Genomic DNA, 15,498 nt, shown 5'->3' on the forward strand with positions numbered 1-15,498 from the left:
AGGCTGGGAGGCCCCTGGGCTCCACCCTGCTCCCAAGAACATCACAACTATTAACTATGGAACTCCCCTCCACAGGAGGCAGTGAGGGCCAATAACACGGGTGGCTTTAAAAGAGGTTTAGACGAATTCATGGAGAAGAGGGGCTATTTGCCACCACAGCTGGAGGCAGCACTGCCTCTGAATACCAGTTGCTGGAAACCGCAAAGAAGGGAGACTGCAGTGATGTTCAGGTCCTGCCTGCAGGTTTCCCTGTGGGGCATCTGGTGAGAACAGGATGGTGCTGGACTAGATGGGCCACTGGCCTGATCCAGCAGGCCCTTCTTATGTTCTTAAATGGGTAGCATGGTGGCGTCTGTCCTGGAATCAGGGCCCCTGCCGAAAGAAGCTTGTTCAGGCCCAATCCATAAACTGAGAACGTCGGTTTGAGAGCTGCTCACATGCATCTGACCTTATCCCAGCAGCCAGAAAAGCAAGAATTTTGCTTTTTAAAAAGTTGTTTTTAATGAAGTGCTAATACTTCCATTTTTGATGGGTGCTAGAACCACAATGGCTTGTTTCTGGAGAGATCTGAACAAGGCCAGTATTTATTTCTGGTATCCCAAAGTGTGGGAAATTGCTTTATTAGAAAAAGCTCAACCCACAAGCTATGCACTTCCAGGGGAAAATGTTTTTAAAAAAATAAAAATTGCAGAGGTTTTTATTACTTATGTCAATAAGGAAGAACACGGTCCATCACCTCCCTCTGCTTATCAATGGATTTGGTTGATTCCATAATATATGATATTACTGCTCTCTAAGATTCATCCCACCAGTAACACTAATGGGTTTTATTTTATCCCATGTTTAAAAGCAGACTCAAACTTTTCTTTTATTGTACCAGCCTGGTATGTGTGCATGTAGCTAATGATGTTAGCTCAATGAAAAGAAAACAGGGGGAAATTAAAGGTTTTCCTCACAAAAGCTGAATTCTGCACTTGCTATTGAACTGAGCGCACGGCGGAAGACCTGACTGACGGGTGGTTCTGGAGGCAAGCCTGCTCCCACCTCGCTGTTTTGAAATCAACCTGCAGCCTCGATAGCTGCGCACACACAGCCCTGGCACAGCCAGGGGGAGCTCATTTCGCCTCCTTCCCGCCCCCCTCCCTCTTGAAGCTTCCGCCTGCCTGCCACCCGCCTGCCACCCGCTGGCTGGGTCCCCTGCCAAGAGCCTTCCCCCCCCCTACTTTAAACCTGTTCTCAGCTGGGGGCCTCTCAACTCCTCTGTTTACAAGCCTTTAATTTCCACCAGAAGAGCCGCAAAGCAGGGAGCAAATTGCAGAGAATCCTCCCTGGTGCCTTCCCTGAATTGGTAATCGAAAGATCCTGCCTGTTATTGTCAGGGAGATGGGGGGGGGGCGGAATTAAGAGAGGTGTGGAGGATGCAAGGTGTGTGGGAAGGTGGGGTTGAGGGCTTGCTGGCAGAGAGACAGCGAGCAGAAAAGTCAATGAAGAGGAAAGCCTGCACAGGAAAGGAGGACTACCAAGCAAGTACATGCACACCCTGCATTCGGAGTTCCTGCTGGGTCTGGGGCCCAGCTAGCCCAGCATCTTGTTCTCACAGTGGCCAGCCAGGTGCCTCAAAGGCAAAGTCCCAAAGCAGGACCCCAGCCTCATGGAGGAGGCTAAGGATATGAATGGATACTAGTCGCAATGGCTATGCTCTTGGAAGCAATATTTCTGCTGGGAACCTCAAGAGGGGAAGGCGCTGTTGTGCTCAGGTCCTGCTTTCCTCCTTCCCCCTGGGAAATCTAGCAGACCACAGGATGCCGGGCTAGATGGAGCCCCCTTTGGCCTCATCCAGCAGGACTCTTCCGATGTTTATGGGTGGCACAGCAGAGTTACAGATCAAATCGGGGAAGTCCTGAGTTCAAATCCCTGCCTGGCCAGAGAGGGAGAGGGAGAGAGACTGTCCCCAGCCAACAACCTTGTAGGGTTGTTGTGAGGATAACACAGGGTAAGTTGGGCTAGAAAGTGGCCTTCAAACAAAAAGCAGCATCACCATAGATGCTGGAGGCAAAGACCAGGAGAGGGCCTGTTGCCTCTTCTGCCCCACTTGTGGGCTTCCCAGGGCTAGCCACAGCTGGAACCCAGAATGCTGGATGACATGGAGCCTTGGCCTGAGGCAGCAGAACTCTTTTTATTCCTTCTGTCAGCTGTGCAACAGAGCTAGCCAAACTCAAATGACTGGTATCTGGGGCTCCAGATGAACCCCATGGGGTGTGTGAACCCCACTGACTAGAGCCACCCAGGGGTCCTGCCCTACATCACCAGAGGCCTCAAGGACCCTCTCTTGAGGGCGGGAGAAAGCCGCAGCGGAGCCGGCGCAAACTCCTCTCCAATTTCCATCCTTGGCTCCGTGGTGAAACATCAGTGTCGCCCGCCCATTTATTTAGTGACCCATGTTAAACGTCCAGTCAACTAATCCCCATTCTTCTCCGCGCCGAGTAATAAATAGCGGCATTAACGCGGGCTCTGCTCTTCGGAAATTGAAATTAATTAGGTTGATTCTCTCACTCGCTGGGTCTCTCTCTTTTCTTCCTCTCTCTTTCTGCCGTGTGATCATTACCATAATGAGATGAAAGCGTCTCCACTGCTTAATAACATTTTTTTCCTTAGGAGGAAAAAAAAGTGTGTGGAGTCTCATAATGGGAGAGGAGATGGTGAGGAAAGGAGAGGGCGGGGGGGGGGGAGAAGGATGGAGGGCACAGTCCAGGCTCTGATGCCAACGGCTCTCCAGACAACTTCTCAGTTCCTTAATTACTCATCATTAGATGGCACTACCTGGATTTGCAGCAAACAGCAGCGGCGGGGGTTGGGGGAGGGACACACACAGGCCGCCTTCTCTGGCCATCCTGCCCCTACAAAGCTGAGCGGTGAAATGAGATGCAGATTGGTGGGGTGAGGAAAGTTAGGTGAACCTCTGCAACGCACAGGGTCAAGGCAGCAGCACCCACAGAGACACAGCTGGCATCTTCCACACAGGAAGGGAAACTCTGCGATGGGACTCCTGGGGGTGGCAAGCCAAACTGGGGGTGGGGGGGGTTCTCCTGGGGAAGGAGCAGAGAAACCTGCATGTAGTTTAACTGTGGAACTCACCTGCAAAGGAGGCAGCAATGGCCACCAACTTAGAGGACAGCTTTAAAAGCGGATTAGACCATTTTGTGGCGGAGGAGAGGGCCATCGAAGGTTACTAACCAGGATATGGCTCGGCTCTGCCTCCATGGCTGAGTGGGCAGCAATGCTTCTGACCACCAGTTGCCAGAAACCACAGGGAGATCACTCTGATGCTCAGCTCCTGTTTGAAGGTTTCCCACAGGCATCTGGTCGGCCACTGGAGGACAGGATACGGGACTAGGTGGGCCACTGGCCTGATCCAGCAGGTTCTTCTTCTGTTCTTGACGGTCAAATCAGTACAATGCTGAATTCCACCCAATAATTAAAATTACACAGCACTGGGCAGGGGTGAATGGACCTAGGACTGGACTTCACGGGCTGCATTGTTGAGCTGTGCTCCCACCAACACACCCTGAGGCAGGTGCTACAAGGCACAGCTGTCAACTTTTCCCCTTCCTTGAGAGGAATCCTATTCGGAATAAGGGAATTCCCCTTAAAAAAAGGGAAAAGTTGACAGCTATGCTACAAGGGGATGTCAGAAATTTATTCCTACAGAACCAGATTGAACAGAAAGTCGACTGGGTTCTATCGGCAGATCAGCTGGGTGGAAGAGGCAATGTGGTGCAATGGTTAGAATCCTGAACAAGGACCTGGGGGACCAGGGTTCAAATCTTCACTTGGGTGTAAACCCCACTGGTTGACTTTGGGCCAGTCACTATCTCTCAGCCTAGCCTACTTCACAAGGTTGTTGTGAGACTAAAATGGGGAGGGGGAGAAGTGTGTACACCACCCTGAGCTCCTTGGAGAACAAACAAAATGATCTGAAGTAGATGAAACATGGGTTTCTGACTCCCAGGTTGTTTCACAATAGGTCCCTAGACACGTTCTCAGGTTAGATGATGACGCCATCTTGCTGAAGGTCTGGGCCCAGTCAGTGCCTGGAGCGGGGAAACCCCCTTGGGACTCTCCTCCCCTGCACTGCATGCTGTTTTGAGTGTCATTGTGACGGATGTGAGAAGCATTCCAAAGCCACAGCAACAGCAGAAAGAGGCCCCTTCCCTAAAAAGCCCCTGTTGGAATTCCTGATTTGTGCTAAGAATAGATCTGTACTTTGCACATGGAGGTTTCCACAGTCTGCAGCTGGGAAGGTGCAACAGGGAATTGGCACCGTTCTGCAACGGCCACCAGCACCAGTGGGCTGCTCTTTCGCACCCGGCTGCAGTCGGCAGGCCTTGGGGATCTGGTAAGCCTCCCTCACAAGGCAGAGCTCTTCCCACTCCTACCCGGCGACTGGCTCAAGGCCCTCGCCGCCACCAGCCTCTCTCACCTGCGCTGTTTCTTCTCCAGCTCGTGATTGCGGCCTTGCTGGCCTTCCAAGTGCAGCTTGGTGTCCTGCAGCTCGGCCGTCAGCCGCTGGCACTTCTTCTTCAGCGTCTGCAGGGCACGCTGGCTCTCCTCGCTGTCCGCTTGCAAGTCGGTCAGCTGTGAAGGGAAGAGGGCCGTCAGAGGAGCTGGGAGAAAAGCCTGGCAGCTGAGTCAGGCCAATGGCCCATCTAGTCCAGTGCCCCTTTCTCACAATGGCCAACCAGATGCCCCAAAAGGAAGTCCACAAGCAGGGCCTGAGCACAACAGCCTCTCTCCAGTTGCTGTTCCCCATCAGCTGGTATTCAGAGGTAGACTGTGCCTGGGCATAGAGGCTCTGCTATCACAACAGATCTCCTTAAGAAGAGACTGGCTGCTGAGCCAAGCCAAAGAAGACCCATCTCGTCCGTTATTCTGTTTTCACGCTGGCTGATCAGATGGGCTGATCAGGTGCCCTTTATGGGACGCCAGCAAGCAGGACCCAGGCACAAGAGCTCTCTCCCACTCCTGCAGCATAGAAGCATTGCTGCCTCCTATGCCCTTTTAAAATGTGTGAGGTTTTATTTGGGGGGGTGTTATTAGGTTGTTGTTTTTATTTTGATGATGTATTTTGTGGTTTTATATTCTGATTTTATTCTGTGAACCGCCTCAAGACCTGCGGGTACAGGGCAGTATATGAATTCAAAATAAATAAATAAATAAATAAATAAATAAATAAATAAATAAATAAATCCAGCCATAGAGGCAGGGCATAGCCATTTGTGCACTTGGAGGGTACTGGACGATTGGCCTAGTCCAAATTTCTGCCCCTCCCCACACAATCCCCCAACCCTCTCCGTTCCAATCTCTCTCTCTCTTTCCCTCTCACTTTCTCTCTCACAAAAGATTTAATATGTGTCACTACCAGACAGCAAGTGGATCTCCCAGTGTGCTTACAGAGCAAACTGTTCCCAGGAGAATTAAGTTAGCAATGCAATGGTCAGGCTGTTTCCTTCCTCCCTACGTGGTGCCCAAGTTTGGCTAGAAATCACCCCCCCCCCCCATTTTAGGAGGAAAGAAGGGAAGGTTGTGGGACTTGTTGTGCAACGGCAGCTAAGTTGCTACACTGTGCCAGCAGCCAACACACCATGACCATAAAAGCAGAGGTGGCAAAGCAAAACAGTAGAGGGTGCTTTTAAAAACTTAAATGAAACAGACAACTGGACAAAGCACCTTGCAAGAGCACGCAACTCCAGCCAATCAGTCACGAGTTGTGGCAGAAAAGGGTGGGAAGAGGAAGGCATCCTAGGAAATTGAGAGAGGGGGATGTGCTTTGGCAGGAAAAGGCTGCCCGGTGCCCAGAGCATCAAGGTGTGCTGAAGGGAGATGGAGGAGAAGGAGAGGCGAAGTGACTGTGAAAGAGAGAGAAAACTGACCCGTCGCTCCAGCTGCCTCTTGCCCTGCTGCTCCACCTCCAGCTTGTCCTCAAACTCCTGCTGCAGACGCTTCTTGGTGAAATCGATCTCGCGGACGGCGCGCTCGTACTTCAGGCGCCACTCGCCACCTGCAAGGAGAAGGAGGCAGAAATGGAACAGAGGTTAGGCGGCAAAGGATGAGCTGGGAGAAAAAAAACTCGTCCTTATCCCTGAGGCCACAGACACAGGCGACTACAGGTTTCACTTTGTGGAGCAAGAACTTGGTGGTAGATGGGTTGGGTTCAGAAATGAAAACGTACGGACATAAGATGAGTCTGGCTGGATCAGGCCAATGGATCCTCTAGTCTAGTTCTCACAGTGGCCAACCAGATGCCCCAAGGGGAAGCTCACCAGCAGGACCATAGCTGTCAACGTTTCCCTTTTTTTAAGGGAAATTCCCTTGTTCAGAATAGGATTCCTTGCAAGAAAAGAGAAAAGTTGACAGCTATGAGCATGACCCGAACGCAAAATCACTCTGTCCCCCTGCAACTGGCATTCAGAGGCATAATGCCTCTGATGGAGGTGACAGAACAGAGCCATCATGGCAAGTCACCTCTGACAGCACTGTCCTCTATTAATCTGTCAAATCTAAACACTTATGTTTCCAGACCAGCCTCTCCAAACCATGAGGACTAGTAACTTAACTTTAAACGTAAGAGACCAAAGGTTGAGCTATCTGAAATCCGTCTGCTTTGCATAATTCAGTCTACTGCCAAATAGGATTATATATTCTGTGGCTTTATATTCTGATTTTATTCTGTGAACCGCCCTGAGACCTGCAGGTATCGGGCGGTATATAAATTCAAAAGGAAGGAAGGAAGGAAGGAAGGAAGGAAGGAAGGAAGGAAGGAAGGAAGGAAGGAAGGAAGGAAGGACTGGAGAATGGACAGAGAATGGGGGAGCTGGACACAGCCAAGACAAGGAGCAGGGAATGTGAATGTTTTTTAGGGTGGGCCCACCTGAGTCGTCGTCGTCCATCTCGCCGTTGAGCTCAGCGGCACGGATGAGACGGGCCTCCATCACCTCCATCTCCATGGAGTCCATCTGCTTCTTAAGAGCCTCGTACTTGGCCTGGAAGGCGGAAGAGGCAAGCCACTTCAGAACACACAAGAGGCAGCAAGGACGCTCCCCTGACCCCACTTCACCAGCGGGGCAGATCCTGCTGAGATACTACTGTGCAGGAGGAGGACAGGTGGCCAAAGGCAGGGCTGAGATCAGACAGACCCCAAACATTAGTATTGCATTATTCAACTGCCTTTTACATCCACGCTAAGGCAATTCACAAATGTTTATAATAAAAAATAGCTAACAATAGTTTTTAAAGGGGAACAAAGTGAACACCTTAAGGCAGAGAGACATCCAGCTGAGAAAGCTTGTCGGAGCAAAAATGCCTGCAATGGTTTCTGGAGAGTTCAGATTGTGGGCGCCTGTCGTGTCTCGACATGGATCCTGTTCCCCAGAAGGGAGGCAGCTGCACTGACAGCCCTGCTCTGCGTTACTGCAAAGTGGGCTCCAGATACTTTGGGGGGACACGGTGGGAGTTTGCAGCAGCTGGAGCCTGGCAGCTTCAGCAAGCAGGCAGAAGCCCAAAGCTGCTTTCTTGTGGGGAATTGTTTCCTATTTATTATTGCTATGTCTGCGTTCACCCAATGCAACCTCAGGGACCTCCCCTGTGCAGGGGTCAAATGCTCAAATCTCCTGTGCGCTCAGGAGCACCACCGCTTTCCAGAGGTAGGAGAAATGTCAAGCAGAACCAAACCTAGAAGCAGCATTCAGAAGAAGGCTGACCTGATCTCTTCGGGGGGGGGGGGGGGGGGGCTAAGCAAAGTCCTCTGTGTTTTATTTTGTTTATTCTGTCAGGTTTGTAAAGCCATTTCTATGCTGCTTAGGATGGCTCTTTTATTATTAAATTATCCCTTTGGGAAAGTATATTATCATCATCTCCGGAAACAATCTTTGGAAACTTCTGTCAAAGGGCAGGGAGACATGTGCTCATAGAATTAGGCCTCACCCACCCAATATACATTTAAAGCCCTATCATGCCACTTTAAACCGTCATGGCTTCACCCAAAGAATTCTGGGAGCTTTAGTTTATTGAGGGTGCTGAGAGTTATTAGAACACCTTCCACTCCCTTCTTAGAGCTACAATTCCCAGGATGGCTTAACAACCAATCCTTCTTCACGGGGAACTCTGGGAAATGTAGTTCTGGGAAAGGGAACAGGGGGTCTCCTAACAACTCTCAGCACCCTTAACAAACTACACTTCCCCAAATTCTTTGGGAGGAAGCCAAGTCTGTTTAAAGTAGCATGATATTGACTTAGATGTATGGTGTGGATGCGGCTTTAGTGCCACGCAGGAACCCAATTGATCTGGCACAGGAAGCACAGGAAGCTGAATGACAACCACGGAGTCTTTCTTTGGGGTGGCTAGGCTGGGCTGGGACTGAAGGACACTTGCTTAGCCCTGCCCCACCCCCCACAAAGCGGGGATTCTGCCCCTCTGGGCTGACCTGCAGATCCTTCATGTCCTTCTCTGCTCGCAGCCGCTCTGCTGTCTCAGCGTCCAGGAGCTGGGAAGCGGATTCTCCCGTGTTCCTCTCGTCGGTCAGTTCTGAGCTCAGCTCCGAGATCTAGAAATGGGGGAAGTAAGTGGCAGGGATGGGATTTTGCACACTACTTTCACTAATATGTGCCCCTTTTATGGACACTTTACGCTAGTTTATGCCTTTCTAGTGCACATTCCTTGGGTGGAGACCAACACTGGAAAATTTGGATTAGGGTAGGCTCACTCTGAAATGCAAAATTATTTTAATTTCTTCCCCTCCCCCCCCACCATTCCTACTGGGGCGTGACCTGATCTAAAGTAGGTCACGACAGCAGCAGCAGCAGCAGTACCCCCATCACCACCACCCTACAATACATGGTAAAAATAAACCAACAAAGAAATGGCACTCCGGCTGCCAGTCTGGGTTAAAGGTGTGTCTGCAAAGGCTGGATTCTGCTGCACTAAGTCCTGGGTTGCTGTGTGCAGCTCCTGACTTGGCTCTAAGGATCCTGGATCTTCCTGCCCTACGCCCTGCTTCCATGCAGCTCCTAGCACACGCTCCTGGGGCTGGAACTGAAGGCACATTTAAGAGGCGAGAGCTGGGGCGTCCCGGGAACCACCTCACCTTGCTCTCCAGGCGGTCGCTGCTGAGTCGCAGTTCGTTCCTCTCCTTCTCCACCTTCTCCAGCCGGCTCTTCAGCTGCTGGATTTCCTCCTGGTCAAAAGGCAAAGGCAAAGTCAGGCCAAAGGCTGTCAAGCAGCAGCAGCAGCAGCGACCAAGTCCCAAGAGTCCCATGCCTTGGGATTTGGAGCCGCAGCGTTAGTCAAGAGAGAAAGACCTGCTTGGATCCATGATTGTTATTATGACCATCTTCAGAAGTATTGATTGAATTTATATCCCACCTGCCCTCCCAACTAAGTCCAGGGAGGCAAACACACAAGTGACAGAATGATTAAAGGATACCTCGGCCCAGTATACCTGAAGGAGCGTCTCCACCCCCATCGTTCTGCCCAGACGCTGAGGTCCAGCGCAGAGGGCCTTCTGGCAGTTCCCTCATTGCGAGAAGCAAAGCTGCAGGGACCCAGGCAGAGGGCCTTCTCGGTGGTGGCGCCCGCCCTGTGGAACACCCTCCCACCAGATGTCAGAGAGAAAAACAACTACCTGACATTTAGAAGACATCTGAAGGCAGCCCTGTTCAGGGAATTTTTTAATGTGTGACATTTTAATGTTTTTTTAATCTTTGTTGGAAGCCACCCAGAGTGGCTGCGGAAACCCAGCCAGATGGGTGGGGTACAAATAAATTATTATTATTATTATTATTATTATTATTATTATTATTATTATTTAAAATGCTTCCGATTCAGACACAGAACGGCATGCAGAAGAAGGACCTCAGTTAAAAAGGATCAGGGAGCAGGTGGGGGAAAGACCCTTCCCTGAGACCCTGGGAAGCCTGTGTGTTTCATCCAAGGATAGAGACAGACCTGAGCAACAGGCCACTTGTTTTTTTCATCTCCAGACAGGGAAATGAGCCGCTGTGCGTTTCTCCCTCCCAAAAGGCCTCGGGGCAACCTGAAACCTGCCCTGCATCATCTAAGCCTCATTGGAGTGTCTGCTGCCTCCTCCCTCAAGGCTCTTACAAGACGCAAGATGATGGCTTCCTTCCTCACCCGGCTCCTTTGATTTGTTTACTAACTAGCCTGGGATTAAGAGTTCTGGAGGAGGAGTCAGAAGCTTGCAGACTATTTGGTGATGTTTTAGCTCACGGGGAGGCAAACTAAGGCCTAGGGGCCGGATCCGGCCCAATCGCCTTCTAAATCCGGCCCGTGGATGGTCCGGGAATCAGCATGTTTTACACGAGTAGAATGTGTCCTTTTATTTAAAAGGCATCTCTGGGTTATTTGTGGGGCATAGGAATTCGTTCATTTCCCTCAAAAAAATCTAGTCTTGCCCCCCACCAGGTCTGAGGGACAGTGGACCAGCCCCCTGCTGAAAAAGTCTGCTGACCCCTGTTTTAGCTGCTCTAATGTGGAGTTGAAAAAAGAAGTCCCTGCTGCAATGATGCTCCAGTTAAATACCTGGCAAGGAGGGAAAACCTCAGGCACTTCTGGTGTTCTGCCCACTTTTGGAAGGTCAGATAATTGCTACTAAACAGGTCAGCGTTGGGGAACCTCCAAGCCTCTGAATTTGGCCCAAGAGGTCATTCCGGGCACACCCACCTGTCAGTCACTTGACGCCACAGGATGTCAGATGCAGAGAAACATTTTCCCTGACCGTAGTGCTATGTGCCAAGATTAGAGGTAAGGGGGTTTCTTCTCTCCAATCTCGGCGTTGTCGCCAACTGAGCTCTACTCAGAGTAGACCCACTGCAAATAATGAGCTTTAGCTGTGTCTATTATCTTCAGGTCTACTCCGAGCAGGACTAGCATTAGACACAACACTTGGAGCTAAACAACACAGGGCTAAGATTGGAGATTAACTGCGAGACTTCCGGGTTAGCGCCTCCGGCAATGGCGGAGCTCCTCTGATCGGGAGGAACCGGCTCCGTGAAAAACAGGGTCTGACCGCCACGGCGAAGGCGGAGACCCTTAGAAATCACAGACGGAAGAAGTCTGTGAACCTGGGATTCGGCTGGCACCTTCTGCGCCCCCCCCTACTCGCGGGGAGACCCGGTATCGGGAATCCGGAGCGACATGGGGTGAGAGGCGTGGTGCTTTGAATCGACCACTTATTTCACGGAGTGAAGCCGCATTGCTGCTGTCGGAGAGCGCTGACTTTTTTCCTGTGGACAATTGGATTTTAAACAACAACCCGTGAGTAGAACGGGAAATTGAGCTTTTAAATAATTTAATTTGGCACCGAACGGGGAAGGTTCAAACAGGAAGTCCACCTTCCCTTTCTGTAAATAGACTGAAGCAAAGTAGTTGTTAACTAAGGTTTTGGAAAGTCTTACGTAAAGGATTAAAATTCCACTGATTGAAACTATTAATTTTGACCAAGTGAACTTGCAGGAGAAGGTGAAAAATTAAAAATCGAAGCATCACGTCTCTGAAACTGGGAACGGCTTGCAAAAAGTCCATCGACGGTAAACAGGACAAATTTGACAGCTAGCTTTAAAAGAAAGACATTGTTTCTATTGTCTGCTTCTGCACTTAAAAAGAAGAAAAGGTAACTGGAAACTGTTACTAATTTACTTTTGGAATTGTGCTGGAAAGGATTGATATAAATGGAGACTGTCTTCCTCTAGAGCAGTGTTTCCCAACCTTGGGCCTCCAGATGGTCAGGGATGATGGGAATTGTAGTTCAAAAACAGCTGGAGGCCCAAGGTTGGGAAACACTGCTCTAGAGGGAGTTTTGGGACATTGTTACAAGAGTGCAGCTGGGAAATTGGCCTTAAGATAAAGACTGTGAGAAACTAGTTCTGACCTTGAACATCTTAAGAATGTCGGCAAAGGAAGAAGTAGTGTCTGTACTGAATAGGACATTCTATTTGTTGGGAAAGCTGCATAAACAGATAGATGTCATGGCTACTAAGATTGACATTTTGGGAACAAAAGTGGGTATCAGCATAGAAGTCGACAAGAACCCGGCACAGGAATCTTTCTTAACTGAACAAATTGATGAATTAGAGAAGGAGAAAGTTGCTATTGTTGAGTACAAAGCAAAACAAGGGGGAGCCTTAACCCTAAAGAGGCAAATGGAGGATTACAACTTGAGGCCTTATATGACTGTAATTAGGAGAAGCCAGTTTTTGAAGATGGGTGCCTGGCCTGATCTGGAAAAGGAAAGGTGGAGAGATCCCCTTATGCAGGGATCAAATGACTTTTGGAATATGAATTTGAGCCAGGAGGAGATTGGAGCTTTTGGGGCCTTCGGACATGGAAGAATTGTGAAACAAGATTCGGAATACTTTATGGGCCCTAGCCTTAACTATGGAAATCTGGCAGACCTGTCAAGAAGGAATATAAGCATCGTTGGGTTGGAGCTCCCCCGAGATCTGCTTTTTAGCACCAAAGATTATCAAGAAGATCGGCAAAAGGGAAGTGAAGAAGAGTTAAGAGCCTCGGATAAAAGATCTCCAGGTTGATGGACGCTGGAAGGTTGATGGAACTGACGGCAGGGGCCGAGACTGGGGAGGGGAGACGGTGGAAGAAAATTGGGAATTTAAAGTGTATATATGGAGATTTTTAAAAAAAAAATTAATGAGAGATGGAAAAATCGTGGAATGAATTTTTTATGACCCTAGGGGAAATGTCTTAAGAGATTAAGTTTAAATATATTAGTTTTAAGGAGAAATAAGATTAAACAAAGTAAAAATGGATGATTAATTGGTGAAAGAAGAAAATGATAAATTACAGTATATTAAGATAAATTATTAGGATAAAAACAAAGGTGAAGGATTTGCTGAAATATCTAACTGAACCAGAATACAAAGAGGGGAGGTGTGAGGAGGTCAAGGAAATAAGCTAAAGAAAGAAAGTTATGTAAAGGTTTGATTTGTTCTTTTTTTATTGTATGCATTTTTTTTCCTTTTTTGTCTGTTCTCTTTTTTTATCTTTTTTCTTTGACGGGACTTGTTTTTATGTATTGTTTTGCTTTCTTTTTTGGTCTAATTGGGTGTTTTTCTGCTGTTATTTTTTTATTACTCATGTAACCTTTAAAATTTCAATAAAAATCTATTAAAAAAAAAAAGATTGGAGATTAACCTCTGTATCCTTTGATGGTAAAAGGCAGTGGCAGCAGGAGAAGCTTATCAGTGATCTCAGTGCTGGACAGCGCCAAGATGAGAGATAAGCCTGGGCTCGCCCCCAGGCTTGAAATTTGAATCAGCGGGCATCATGCGATGCCAAGTGACCAACAGGCGGGTGGCCTCGCCCACCTGCTAAAAAATGGCCCACTTCTGGGTACAGAGGGTGGAATAAAAACGCTTGTCCACCCCTGATGTTGGCAAAAGCCAAGTCTTGCATGTAGACACAATGCCAGACGATAAACCCCTCGGAGGCAAGGGGGGAAATAAATGTAATAACAGTAACAGCCCTCCCTGAAAGCTTGGAGAGCTTCTGCCAGTCAGTGTAGGCAACACTAAGCCAGGTGGACCTATCACCTGACTCAGCATAAGGCTGCCCCCATCCCAGCTTTCCCCATCCAGCCCAGAGATCATACGCACATCTTTGCCCCGGATCTGGTCCTCTGTGAGCTGAACTTCGATGAGCGGCCTGACGGTGGTGAATAGTTTCCACCAGGGCCAGTTCTTCACTCCTTTGTTCTTCTTGATGTTCTTCTGCACACAGCGGATGGCCAGGTCTTGGATCTGCATCATTTGGGGTGGGGGGGAAAGAAGAGGAGGAGAAAGAGGAGGACATCGGGTCAAGAAAACCCTCCTGGAAACAGCAGCGAAACCCCCCCCACACACACACACACACTTCCCCAATGGGTGGCCTTGGCCTGTGGGTCAGTGTGGTGCCATGGTTAGAGCATCAGACTAGGACCTGGGAGACCAGAGTTCAAATCCCCACTTGGCCACTGGGTGTGACCTTGGGCCACTTCCTGCCTCTCTCAACCTCGCAGGGTTGTTGTGGGGTTTAAAGGAGGAGTAGGGAGAACTGCATATGCCACCTGGAGCTCCTTGGAGAAAGAGGTGGGATACAAAATGCAATAAAATACAAAACAAATTGAAAGCCTAAGGTGAGGGTGCATGTGGGGGTGTTCCTGAACTCTTCTGCGAGACGAGAGGAGAATCTGCAGACAAGAAAGGGAGTTACGCTTTCCCATCTTAAAATTAGTCATCATTCCGTCTCCTTTATTACTGTTTCCCGCTGGCAAAGCAGCCACCCCCCCAACCCCGGCCATAAAGCCTAATCTTGCCGAAAACATTGGGCCCGCTTGGCCGTCTCGTTTATGCACTCGGTAATAAGCGGAGGAGCTGACACAGCTCTTTAATCTGCACGCTAACGGCCTCTGCCCGCCCTGCCGCTGCAAAGAGCTCCCCCGCCCACCCCCAAGCAAAACAGGAAAGCTCGGTCGTGGAGCTGAATGCTTTGCGTGCAGAAGGACCCTGGTTCAACTCTGGGGGGAAAGACTCTCTGCCTGAAACTCTGGCGAGCTGCTGCCAGTCAGTGTAGGCAACACTGAGCTAGATGAAGCTGGCTGCAAGATTATGGCAACTTCGCATTTAAATCAGCTCTTTATTCAGAACCATGAGGACTGGAATCTTTCTTTCTTTTTAAGGGGAAGGGCTGCAGCCAAGTGGTAGAGCTATCTGCTCTACATGCAGAAGGCCCCGGGTGCAATTCCTGGCAGCATATTCTGGGAGGGGGGCGAGGCTAGGAACCTCCTTCCTGCATAAAGGTCCAGACAGCCACTGCTGTCAGTCAGTGGAAGCAATCCTGAACTGGATGAACACATGCGTGTGATTCAGCATAAGGAAGTTTATGATGTTCCTAGGCTCCACACCATCCCAACCCAACGGAGAGAGACAAACTTGCCCCTCTGTTCTAGAGCCCCTGCAGGATTCCTTCCCCACGCCCAGGACTCCCTTCCCATGCCTGGAAGAAGGTGAACTTGCCCTCCTCATCTTCTCCTAGGGATGGAGGGGACCCTCACAGCCTCCCCCTAATGTCATGAGAGACATCTCCCCCCACAAACATACACACACAGATATAAAAAGGCATGTGTGCACCCATACAGAGAGAGGGAAAGAAAAAGAGAGAGAGAGAGAGAGAGAGACTCCGTACCTGCTAGAGGATTAAAGATCCCTCTTCCCTAAACTTGGGGAGTTCCCAGCTGTGCTCTGTGCAGAGCTTGCAATCCTGGGCCTCTGCCCAGTGCCTGTGGGAGGCACAGCTGCCCATTTTAGGCCAAGCAAGGAGGCCTCCAGCAGGAGACGTAAACGCAAGAGGGGTGGCAAGAGCAGGATGGGGGGAGTGCGTGTGTGTGTGTGTAAGAGAGAGAGACAGACAGAGACATGGAGGCAGGCTGACACT

The 15,498-nt window shown here is 49.6% G+C and overlaps 1 protein-coding gene across 15 annotated transcripts in view; it reads right to left on the reverse strand.

The window, feature by feature from the left end:
* Positions 1-15,498, reverse strand: part of MYO18A (myosin XVIIIA) — a 143,397-nt gene that overhangs the window by 33,473 nt on the left and 94,426 nt on the right. For all 15 annotated transcript variants that reach the window (XM_079955346.1, XM_079955345.1, XM_079955347.1 and 12 more), the window contains 6 exons: positions 13,683-13,826; positions 9,140-9,229; positions 8,480-8,599; positions 6,929-7,040; positions 5,931-6,058; positions 4,481-4,635 (listed from right to left, as the gene is read on the reverse strand). In XM_079955346.1, the coding sequence (XP_079811472.1) occupies positions 4,481-4,635; positions 5,931-6,058; positions 6,929-7,040; positions 8,480-8,599; positions 9,140-9,229; positions 13,683-13,826 (749 nt within the window). The remainder of the gene's footprint in view (positions 1-4,480; positions 4,636-5,930; positions 6,059-6,928; positions 7,041-8,479; positions 8,600-9,139; positions 9,230-13,682; positions 13,827-15,498) is intronic.

The sequence above is a fragment of the Podarcis cretensis genome (assembly GCF_951804945.1).
Source record: "Podarcis cretensis genome assembly, chromosome: 15".
Lineage (NCBI taxonomy): Eukaryota > Metazoa > Chordata > Lepidosauria > Squamata > Lacertidae > Podarcis > Podarcis cretensis.